The sequence below is a fragment of the Anabrus simplex genome, chromosome 1, assembly GCF_040414725.1.
Source record: "Anabrus simplex isolate iqAnaSimp1 chromosome 1, ASM4041472v1, whole genome shotgun sequence".
In the NCBI taxonomy this organism is placed as follows: domain Eukaryota; kingdom Metazoa; phylum Arthropoda; class Insecta; order Orthoptera; family Tettigoniidae; genus Anabrus; species Anabrus simplex.
In genome coordinates, this window is record NC_090265.1 from 1,759,049,401 (window position 1) to 1,759,061,893 (window position 12,493).

At 41.5% G+C, this 12,493-nt stretch overlaps 1 protein-coding gene across 1 annotated transcript in view; it reads right to left on the reverse strand.

Annotated features, from left to right (window-relative positions):
• Window positions 1–849: 849 nt before the first annotated feature.
• LOC136864385 (nephrin-like) overlaps window positions 850–12,493 on the reverse strand; it is a 426,801-nt gene continuing 415,157 nt past the window's right edge. The window contains exons 12-15 of the mRNA XM_067141320.2: window positions 9,464–9,769; window positions 5,750–5,889; window positions 1,638–1,811; window positions 850–1,194 (exon numbers count right to left, since the gene is read on the reverse strand). Of these exons, the coding sequence (XP_066997421.2) occupies window positions 850–1,194; window positions 1,638–1,811; window positions 5,750–5,889; window positions 9,464–9,769 (965 nt within the window). The remainder of the gene's footprint in view (window positions 1,195–1,637; window positions 1,812–5,749; window positions 5,890–9,463; window positions 9,770–12,493) is intronic.

Below are 12,493 nucleotides of genomic sequence, written 5' to 3' on the forward strand. Positions count from 1 at the left end.
TTTAACTAATATATTGCACCTATCAATATACACACTTTCGTCACGGGTATAGTGCTGAAGAACTATAATTATGTCCGGTTCCATGGCTAAATATTTAGAGTGTTGGCCTTTGGTCCAGAGGGTCCCGGATTGGATTCCCGGCCGAGTCGGAAATTTTAACCTTAAATGGTTAATTCCCTTTGCTCGGGGACTGGGTGTTTGTGCTGCTCCAAACATCTCTGCAACTCACACACTACACATAACACTACCCTCCACCACAGTAACACGCAGTTACCTACACAGTGCAGATGCCGCCTACCCTTGCCATACCTGAAACACATGCTGTGTCACTTCATGAAGATTGCTGGCTGGAGCCTGGTATGACCGTGTACGTCTTCCCACCACATCCCAGACATGCTCTATGGGTGACAAATCAGGGGACCGGGTAGGCCAGTCAAGGATCCGTACACTCCTCAAGGCGTTGCTTGTGTGATCTGCAGTGTGGGCTCTTGCATTAACCTGTCATTTGATACCCTCGTCATGAAGGGTATTACAACAGGGTTTACGATTCTTACCGCGTACTGGCGAGTACCAAATCCATTTTGTTGTCATATCCACCTGTTCCCCACACCATAATTCCATGAGTTAGAGGGGTATGTGGGTCGTTAATCGCTACTTCGTGTGACATTCCACCAGGTCGTCTACGGACATGTTCACCTCGATCTGACTTCCACAAACAGAAGAGATACTCGTCCCTGAACACCGTAGAATACCACTCGATGTCTCCGTTGACTCTGGCTCTTCACCATGAAAGTCTCGGTTGTCTGCGGTTTGGTGTCAGTGGTAAACAACGCATGGAAACTTGAGGTCTCAGCCCAGCTTCCAATAATCTGTTCCCGACCGTTCGTGGTGACACTCTGCCCGGACTTCATCTGTTTTCATCCGTCTGATCGTTAGAGCCAGCGGACGAATCCCACGATCTTCTCCTGTAGTCCTTCTGGAAAGGTCCGTGCCTGAAGTTCGTGCCACACAATTGTCCTGAGTCCATCTCGTTACTACTCGTTCTACAGTCAACGCACTACAGCCAACTGTCTGCGGAGTTTGTCGGCATGATGCTCCCATTTCTCTCATGGCAAAGATTCGACCGTTCACAAAGTCCGAAAGACGGCTATAAGCTGCCCGTGCACGTGTTCTAGGCTTGCTGTGTTGCGATCTCTAATTGAAAAGAGAGTAACGTTAGATACACCCAACAGCCACTACGTATAGACGCCAGCCGCTATCTTTAGGAAACGTGTTTCCTGTACTAATAATTACGTCGTATGAGTATGAAATTTTAATCAACATATCTCACAGGCATGGAAATACTGGGTTATAAGTTTGGTGCCATTCGGTCAAGGTATTCATGGTTTTATCGCAATTGACTTGTAAGTTTGAACTGGGTTAACACATATTGACTGAATAATAAGTTTAATGTCGTGGAAAGTATACTGTGTATTTCCTTGAATTTATTACTAAAATTACTATTATTATATTAAATTAATATTCAGTAATATCTTTGCACCAACCTGTCAAACAACACTGGTCCACATCTCTTAAGCATTCCTGCTGAGCCTCTTCAGTTGGGCCTGTCGCTAGACAGAGCTCTCTTTGTGACGAACAAGCAACGGCGTTTGTGTCTCGGCATGTTGTTTAGGCATCTGATGCTGAGTTTGAGATTTTGGTAGAGTCTGAAGCACTGTTGGAGTTCCTGATGGTGTCGCCTGCGTACCGACGTCACGGCAGGGAACTGGTTGCCATTTTGCAGATATAGTATCACAGCTCAGCATACTCTCCTGGAAAAGCAGAACATTAAAGGTTACTAAAAGTTAACAAGCATATGTTTGACCGTCCTTCGAAGTTCAACCCTTGTGAGCGTGGAAACGGAGGTAAGTTGACTATTTAATGGTATCCAAATCTCACGACTCATTTAAGTTGCAGAGGTGAAATCCAGCATATCGCTGGTTACGAAACAGTACCACGTATCTGGCAATGCTCTTCCTATCAATTATTTATCTTAAGACTGGTCACGCCTACCACCCACATTGAGGTCGCATCCGGGAGATAGTGGGTTCGAGCCCCACTCTCGGCAGCCCTGAAGATGATTTTCCATGGTTTCCCATTTCCACACCAGAAAAATTCTGGAGCTGTACCTTAATTAAGGCCACGGCCGATTCCTTCCCACTCCTAGGCCTTTTCTCTCCCACCGTCTCCATAAGACCTGTGTGTGTCGGTGGGTCGTAAAGCAAGTTGTAATAAGAGAAACATGTGGATATGTAATCCATCAGAACTATTTTCTGTGTGTTCATTTCCCTATGGCTACGTGTAAAGAAAAATGAACTTTACCGTACCGTACTCTACGACTGTATGTTTGCGTGTGGTATTCACGCACCTCTACACTATAATATATTTAAGGTTCGTTTTCCTTTACACATAGGAATAGGAAAATGAACGGGATGAAAATTGTTCTAATGGACTGTATATCCATATGCGACTGCTAGGCGTGGCCGGTCTTAAGGAAAATAATGGATAGGAAGAGCATTGCCAGACAAGTGGTATTCTTACTTAACCCGCGATATAAACTCGTCGTTAGAAAAAAAAAGCACATGTGTTAGAGCATTTATCAAAATTCGACCGCAAGTAGGGTGAAAAATAGTGGTAAGTTGTTTCCTTAAGGACACATGGTAAAGCTGGGAGTATATCTAAGTACAACAAAACATGTTTTTATGATGCCAACTTATTCCCATCCTATTAAACACAGGCCAAGTCAAATCTTACACAAAACAAAAACAAAACATATGACATGATTTATACCCAGAAAGAAAATCATATTTCATATGCAAAATATTAGTTTTTATTGTATTTTTCAGCAAAGGTGCATTTTTCTGATAATGTGGCCAAAGAGATCAACTAAACTTCATACATATAATTCATAGACGTATATTTACATACCAGGTGAGATGTTAATTAATTTTACTAGCAAATGTACCCGTGCTTTCCTACGGTATTCCACATTGTATACGGATATTTCTAAGTAAATTTCTGTACACGCAGTGAGTAGAATTGTATTAATTTGCAAGTCTCTTAGCGTTAACCGAAATACAGCACTGAGAAACTGCCATACATTGTTTGCGTTGTAAAGTGCGCTCTGGAATTTTTAAAATGAAAATGGCAGGCAATGTTTCCTACCGCAATTAAAAATCGAGCTGGGAAGTTTCTACTATAACGGCAGGCTCACTTGCCTACTGCCATTCAAATTGGAGATGTGGAGATGTCATTAAAAAGACAAGCCCCTTTTCCTAATGCTAGTCAGAATCGAGTTGGGTTTTCTTTATTATAGTCGAGAAATGCATCTCTATCTAAAGATTAAAAGCGAAGTGGATGTATTGAAAGAATGAAATGTCCCTCACTAACATGTAATGATATGAGTTAGATTTATGAAAACGGGTACAAAGGAGAAATTTAGGCCCAGGGACTCTTAGATAAGAAGATGACATTCTGTGTTATTACTTCAGCCTAAAGCGGCAAGGCAGAAGCAAGAAATTAAAGCAGAAAACGGAAGTAGAAGAGAAATACAGTAACAATTATAGCAAATCCCAGACAACACCTTACGATATGAAATAATAGGCTACACTCCGCGAACTGTTGATATATTAACAACCACACTTAGAGCTATTTGAAGACGATTGTAACCTCCAACGATATTCCGCAAATATCCTGCAGAATGGCAGCTTGACATCTATCTCGCTTTCTAACCAATGAACAACCACGAGTTTACAGGAATAATGACGAAAATGGCACTGCGTTACTTCCCTGCTGAAAATCAGCCTGAGACTTTGCCATGGTAACCGGTAGGTTCGTTGTCGGTCACTCAATGCGGATCGTGAAACCCTCAGAAAATATTATTCTCCGTCATTTGAAGGGTAAGCGAAATTAAGTACATAACAAAAATTGTTAAAATGAAGAGAATTTTCGCATAGGCCTATGATCATCGAATTTTACAAAAAGTTAATAGTACAAGAAAACATTGAAATAATCTGCTCTGGTATTTTTATAAACTCCCAGTCTGTTCAGCGATATTTAAATGATATACATATCTCTTCTGCCAGTTGCTTTACGTCGCACCGACACAGATAGGTCTCATGGCGACGATGGGATAGGAAAGGCCTAGGAGTTTGAAGGAAATGGCCGTGGCCTTCATTAAGGTGCAGCCCCAGCATTTGCCTAGTGTGAAAATGGGAAACCACGGAAAACCATCTTCAGGGCTGCCGACAGTGGGATTCGAACCCACTATCTCACGGATGCAAGTTCACAGCCGCGCACTTCTAACCGCACGGCCAACTCGCCCGGTGATATACATATCCAAACCTGCCGCTGCATAAGTATACTCTCAATATGAATTTTGGTCGAGACCTATCCAGCCGTTTCGCCGTGATGGTGGAACAGATGGACAGACAGACAAAGAGACACGAAAGATAAAAACATGTGTACGGTCTTGAGTTGATCTAAAACGGACAAATATATGAAACAGTGGCAAAATAAATAACATTACAGACAGCGGACCACCTACAACTTTATTTATGTAAATTAACACCTTGGTCATAAGAAATTAAATTTGAACCACCATATTTTGATAATATTTTTACGGTATTTAATATTTTTATCAATCTCTTATATTTATATCAACTATCTCTGTGGATACCGTCAAAAAATATTGCTTAAATTGGTTCAAAGGTCTGAGAATATACCTTTGGAGAAAAATACACGAGGAAGCTGAAACTATAGGGAACCTGAAATATTTCCCTATGGAAATCAATTTCTATATCCTCTGACGGCCTAGCTGGCATCAGTTTTTTTATAAACGAGACAAAGTGTCTCACAGTGTATTGGCACTGCCGGTGGATCAAAGTAGCCTACGCAGTGGCTTCCACGGTGTGCACTAACCATGCGTCTTGGTAGGTGTTCTAGTTACCGACTGATGAGCCCAAATTGGCTCATTGGGGCGAAACACTGGGCACCATGGAACATTCGTAACGTCCAATAACGGACTAATTATACCGGAATTGTGAATTTTCTCATTAAGGACAAATATTTCAGGTTCCCTATGGGAATCAACATATCGCCGCTGCCGGGACAAAACCTCCTATGTGAAATATTTTAGCTTAGAACTTTGGCCGGTAAGGTTCTGTCCGCTAAGGTGCAATATTGAGTGCATATCGTCAAGGCATTCTCGCTCTTCATAATATATATACGATATATATCGTCGTTGCCGGGTCAAAACCTCCTACGTGATAATATTTTTGGAGATATACTGACTCGCAGCACCATACATTATGAAGAGCGAGAATGCCTTGACGATATGCACTCAATATTGCACCTTAGATGACAGAACCTTACCAGCCAAAGTTCTAAGCTAAAATTATTTCACATAGGAGGTTTTGTCCCGGCAGCGACGATATAACATAATATTTTAGAATTAGAAGCTCTTCTTTGAAATGCTTTGTAGAAATTATTCAGTATAACCTTTCTAAAGGTATTTAGTTCCTAATGTGACCAAAATTTGGTTGAAAGTTCAACTTGTGTTATAGTTATTGTCAACTTGCTGAAAGTTTTGAATCGGCAAGAAGTATTCTGTTTAACGAAGAAATTCAAAGAAATTATAACTCCAAACATTAATTGAAAGAGACAATTTATTTAACAACCCGTCCTGAGTTTAATTATAAACAATACTCACTGTAGTCGGAGCTCTGGAGAATCCTTGAACATTTCCAAACAAAACTGTCTGTGAAGGAGAGTCTGTACTGAACGTTCTTGTACTCGAACCTATACTGTGCTTCTCTAGGCTCTTGTAGTCCGTGCTTGGATAATCCGCATCTGAAAATAATAATAGTAATAATAATAATCTCGTATTCATCTTTGATAGTATTGTTACGTGCCAGCCCTGCGGTAGCGCTTTTCGATACTTCTTGGAAGGAGGTATTGAGTCAGTCGACCAGGTAGCTCCCAGCCGGCCTGGAGGGCATGGCTGGTATTTTCGTGTATTGTTCTCGTCGGCTGACTTACCTGTGAGTTTCTTGGAGATTCCGCCTCCAGCTACCTCGCAAATATTCCGGTTTACATCACCCGAACTATAAAAAGGGAGGCTAGCCGCGAACAGTCAGCCAGTGTCGGGCTCCTGTGGTGGAGTCAGTGTTCGAGCCGGGATCGGTGTTGGACTCCGTGGTGGAGCCAGTGTGAGACTCAGTGTGTTGGGGTTCGGAGGCTGGGCTGAAGGCGACAGAGGTGTTTGCTGTCCCAAGTGTCCCGCCTAAGTCTAAAAGAGGAGCTGTTGTTGGTGTGTCAGAGTGTCAAGCGAGTGGCTCGACTGAAGAAGACGTGAAGCACGGAAGACTGTATACTACTTGAGGGTACTTACTTTGTATTTATGTATTTCTGTGGAAGGAGAATCGCTGTGAGTCAGCGAGGGAAGTGTGAGGGTAAATGGACCTGTGTTAATATTTGCTGTTTTGAGTCTCGTACTGCTATTCGATAATGTTTAGCTGTTGTTTAGTTGTTCACTGCATGTAACTGTGTGAATTACTGTACTGAATTTGAACCACGGAATAGTCATCGTGTGATGCGTAGCCCGTTGTCCTGTCTTAAAATCCAGCGGTCTACACACAGCTGCTGTGCGAGGTGACTGAATTTGGAGAAATGAAAGTAAGGAATAGCCATCCTCAGGTAATAGCAACGGGTCTGACCACCTGCTGTGCCATAAGGAAGAGGGACTTGTAAATAGACAGCAATCAGTGAGTGTGGCCATTCATAGTTCATTAGAATTGCGTGTGTGTATGTGTGTGGATACATTTATTGGGTCATCCTGAAATTAATTAGAGTATAAAACGGGCTCTGTTTTATTCGTAACTGTATTTCTTTTCTAACAATCGCCTCCACACTTTGTTAAATTTCTGTATGCATTTCTGGTGACAAAACAGGCCGATCCTCGCATTAATATTGTGTGTACACGGAAGAGAAAAGAGGTGGGAAGATGATGGGTGGTTTGATTCGGTGGAGTTCTAGTGTTTCTAGTTAGACCTCTTAATGTTTATGACGTGATCTTTCAAACAACTCAGTGAGAAAGATAATCTGGCATTAGTAAATGTATCCCAGGTTTGTACTTTGATACTTGATTCCTCCATGGTTAGCGTATGTTAGTCCATAACGCCTGATGCCGACACCTCAGAGATGCTCGAACTAGAAGTTCCGGTGTCATAGACACTATGTGCTGAAAATGTGAACACTACTTGACTCGGGAGCCATGACTGAAATGTTGCAATTTTTGACAAAAGAAAGTCGAATTTCCAATTTTAAACTCAAAAATTTCTTTCAAATCTGGTTATCATTGACCTAACGCCGTTTCTAAAGCTCGAAATGCCGTATTTTATGGGCAGCGGCATGATGTGTATAGAGCATACTCACGCCCCTTATCTCACTCTGTCACACAATATTTGCTTCAAAGATTCTTTGGACTACAATTCCATTAATCCCGTTAGAACACATTTGCCTTGTAGTACGCCCTCGCTGTGTATAAGAGGAGAGGGAAGTATCAGGGAGTATCTTACAGTCCAGATCAGTTTTAAAGTAAATATGCTTCTTAAAACTTTCAACAGCATTTTGCAAATTAAAATGTTTCAGCTCCTTCCGACTTTTTTTAACAGATTCACCTGAAATTTTCAGATAATATTTCACTATGTACAATAATTAAAAGTCATTCATTTTCCTGTCCGGTCAGCATTTCCAAACAATTACAGCTGCGATGGCCGTGTGGTTTCCCTTAAAAACAACCTTTGGTGTGCATGGGTTGTCCAGGAGGGGACAGACAAGTAGGTTTTTGCGTTTGCTGGAAGGATCTCTCATATCCTCAGCTTGGTCTTGGATTGAGGGCCACCTACACTTAAGCGGTTCAGCGACCTCCATACAGAGTAAGGTAGGTCGGTGCCAGGAGATAGTTCTTCCTTCGGTGAGATATCTGTGGGCAGTGAGCTCCTCCATCTGTTAAGACGAGTTGTCTCCGGTGTTCCCTCCAGCGGCAGAGTCGTAGCAAGGACGCGCATGCGGGATCTGAGGCGAGACCTTCCTGGTTGGTGACCATGGAGTGGATGTCGATGGTCATTCTCCGTCTGTGTTCTTTCGGAGTCTGCAGCTGTGGCCCTCCGCATGTTGGGTGGGGCTAATCCGAAAATGTGGTACAATTTCTGCATTGGCGTTGGTTTTAGGCATTCCGAGATTATCCCTGCATTTCCTTTGACCGCAGTATCAACCTGCTTAGCATGTGCTGTAGCGTTCAACGCAGGAGCGGCATGCTCAGCGGCTGACACACACAGCGCGAGTGCAGAAGTCCTCAGGTTGTGCGGGCTGGCTCCCCAGATGCTGCCGATCAGTTTCGTAAGTATGCCGTTGCCAGCACTGACCTTCTGCTTCGTGTACAGACATTGCTACCGGTACGTGAGAGTGCGGTCTAATGTGATACCTAGATACATTGGTGATGGGCAATGTTTCAGTCGTACACCTTGTCTTGAAATGTCCAGCTGTCGCCTCACGTCCTTGCTTCATAGATGAAATGCACCCACTTGTGTTTTACTGGGGTTGAAATTTACCATCATACTTTTGCTCCTAAAATACCACCAAATTTTGTCTATTTTATGAATAATAAAAGGGGATGACTGGAGGAAGTGGTAAAGGCGTGCTCGGTTCACCCGGAAGGACGTAGGCTCGATTCTCCGTCAGGAAGTCGAAAAAGTTAAGAACCGAGATTTCCACTTCCGAAAGTGCACATGGCCCTGAGGTTCACTCAGCCTACACCAAAATTGAGTACCAGGTTAATTTCTGGGGGAAAAGGTGGCCGGGCGTAGAGCTAACCACGCCACCCCATCAAGTGCCGAGGTTACGGATAACGGAAGCCTTTACCATCACCCCTCCTGGGGCCTTCATGGCCTGAACGGAGATGACTTTGCTTTTTATGAATAATAAAAGTTGAAAAACTTATACACCCAGTAGTTTACACTTGACTCTAAACCTTAGAGTTATTGTAAGTGTATGAGTATTTTGACAAGCCTGCAAGAAACAATGAACAATCTGTGACGCAACGAGAATTTTCCATGCGAAATTTAAAATAAACATGATTTATTATTAACTTTGCAACACATGTAGTAATAAACTATATCTTGTGAATGTGTGCTTGTGTTTTAAATTTGTTGCGATAATCTCTAAATTGTAAAAGTTCCAAATTTTAGTCATGACACCCCTTAATATTTCCGGCACTAAACGAGAACAGCAAAATTCCCTGCCTTTTCACTGAAATGACTGCATTGACTAGGACTGAACGAATGTTTGTCTTGTTCGTGTCCCTAATCGACTAGTGAAACCAAGAATGACACAGTTCATTATATTTTTAAACTTAAAGTCTCACCGTTCGCATGCGGAATGACATCGGGGTTGTCTGAAGTATCCTCGTTTTGTAGACTGGTAGAAATTATCCCTGAAGACTTCATTCCCTGGTTTTGCAGAGCCACTGTCAGCCCCTTCCTACTCGCGAGAGAGTCCGAGCTGCTCCTCTGGTCGTCCTCACTTCCTTCGCACCAGTCACATTCCACTCCCCTTACTCGGATGATCACCACCACCACGATACCCACCAGACCTAGGGTACTCACAATACCTGCTAGTAACCATAGCATGGGCGTCACCTGGGGGAAGTCTGGGGATGATGTGGTACTAGCTGAAAGAAATCAAGACACAGTCTCATTTGCATGCAACATAGCAGCATTACTCGCTATATTTTTGCATAAACGCAAAGGTGTTTAATAGACTGGCACAGGTGAATGGATTGAAAATTGTGGGTTGTTAATATTGGGGCTCGAATTTTCATGACCTAAAAAATGAGAGACATAAAATCCTGGAAGTACGACTGGAAGGGAATTATACAGGATGGTCGTAATCAATGTGAACCGCGTATATGAGCCTTAGAGCGTTGGTCTACTGAATACTAATTTGAAAAAATGACATCGATTTCTCGCACCGTTGTCTTTTTTATCAGCTGCTGAAGTTAGCCAATCAGATCGCTTCGCGGGCGAATTCAAATGGGCTGTTCCAGGCGGTGTTGCTAAATCTCACGTGGCTCAGTCGCGCTTGAGAATCATGCCGAGAAATGAGCATAAAACACTATCACTCTACGAGTTTCAGCGAATGATACTGTACCGTGTTTGGTATGGGGCAAGCCTATCAGCAGGGCGGTCCTTGTTCAAGTCCCTCCCATGGAGAAGTTCATTTCTTCTAAAGGTGGTCTCAAGCCAGCCATAAGCCACGTATAGATTTAGCAACACCGCCTCGCAAAGCCCATCTGAAGTCATGGGCGGAGCGATCTGATTGCGTAAATTCAGGTGATAAAAGGATGACGGCGAGAGATATCTAATTATTTCTTTTTTAATTCTTTATCAGTATGACCAACCTGTATATTGCCAGAAAGTTACGTAGAAACATTTTCTAATCAGACAGTGTACCAGCAGAAAACTGGCCACTTTCCTAACATTCTTTGTTTCTTTTTGTGTTGACAACTAACAAATTCCAGTTCCACTTATCCACAAAATATTTCTAAATAAAGGAAGTCAAAAATAACAAATCACAAAGAAAATCACTTGCTGTGTACAAAAGACTTGTGAATAATGCTTGAAGGAGAGCTAAAGCAAATATATTAAAACCAAATATATGCCTTTAATCCATTTTTGTTCAAATATGACCTAATGGTAAAGTACATCTACGACCAAATAAGAAAAAGGGAGAGATTGCAGAGTATGTTGTATGTTGTTGATAAGAGTCTTTAAATAATTGTAAGATTCATAGCAGATATTTGAAGTGCACATGTCATTTAGTTGTAAAATTTTGTATGCGTAAATTCGATAACAATTTTGGTTTAGGAGCTTTTCTCTGAAAGAAGTAATTTACAATTTCAAAAATATTTGAAGTGCAGAAAGTAGAAAAAGCCATGGTCAACCAAGAAAAAAAAACGAGACTCTAGATTGTATTTATACGACCAATATAAACAGAGCCATAGTCGTCATAAAGTTAGAAATGTGATTGATTTAACTTACGTTAGTGAAAACATGTTACAGAAATCCGAGCCACAATAATTATAAAGACATTTATGAAAGGGATCCCGTTTCACCCGCAGACAAAATCAAATACACACTCTCAAAAAAATGAGTTCCACCCCGCTTCATTGTGATACTACTAAACGTTTTCATTACTCCCCTGAAGGGGGAAGGCGGGCCTCTTAGACGGTTAAACCGTCTCTCAGGCCGGGGGATTTGTTGCGGTGAAGGAGATGTGCGGAGAGGGCGATGGGGTGGGTGGCCGTGTCCTATACTACGAACTGTCCCGGCATTCACCTTAGTGCAGGAGAATGGGAAACCACGGAAAACCATTCTCAGGACAGCCGACGGTTGGGGCCAGTCGTAAGGTCCATCCCTGTCCCGTTCCCCGAATGAAGATGCGTAGAGCCACGGTAGAGCCGTGGCCACCTCTCCTCTGCTCGGTTGCCCGGTCAGAGTACAGAGATGATGGACCACGCATTAGCCGTGGCCTCTTAAGGGACGAAACCAAGGGCCGAAACCCACTCTGCATCTACCGACCACATTGAGATTTAGTATGCTACTTTAAAAAATAAATGGGGGAAATACATATTTGTGGGTGAGAAGTTGCATTTTTCAATTTATTTCCGTAATAGCATATATTTCCGTACTTAATCTGGTGTAAAGAATATTAGTGTTCTCTATATCTTCTAAAAATACGTTTATGAATGTCAATGTATGTAATTTACTAGATCTAAATCTGTGATATGGCGATCATCTTCCGCAACCTCCATTTTTCACATGGCTTCACCATAATCCAAACTCAACTAATACATTTTCAAGAATTTTTGGATGGTATATCAAATGTTAATGCGTAAATTTGATAACAATTTTGCTTTAGGCTCTCTTCTCATAAACAAATAATTTAACAGTCAAAACTAATTGTGATGCAAAAAGTAGAAAGGGACCTGTTGAGAAAAGGAAATTATAGAGTATTTTGCATGTAGTTGATATACGTTCTTAAATTATTATTATTATTATTATTATTATTATTATTATTATTATTATTATTATTATTATTATTATTATTATTATTATTATTATGCCTTTTTACACGGTCTGAGACTTGCTACGAAGACTGTTATTATACCAAACCATGTTTTATAATGTACATGCAGTTTAAAAATATATTAAACATATTACACACACACAAAATAATATTACACTGTACACTTAGTAAAAACACATTAAAAGAAAGAAAACAGGAACGTATATAAAATAATCTAGAATAAATAATTTTGTCCTAATGCATCACTAAAACAAATTTGGTCAATCTTAGTGACACACGGAATGAAAACAATTCATCTATTCACACT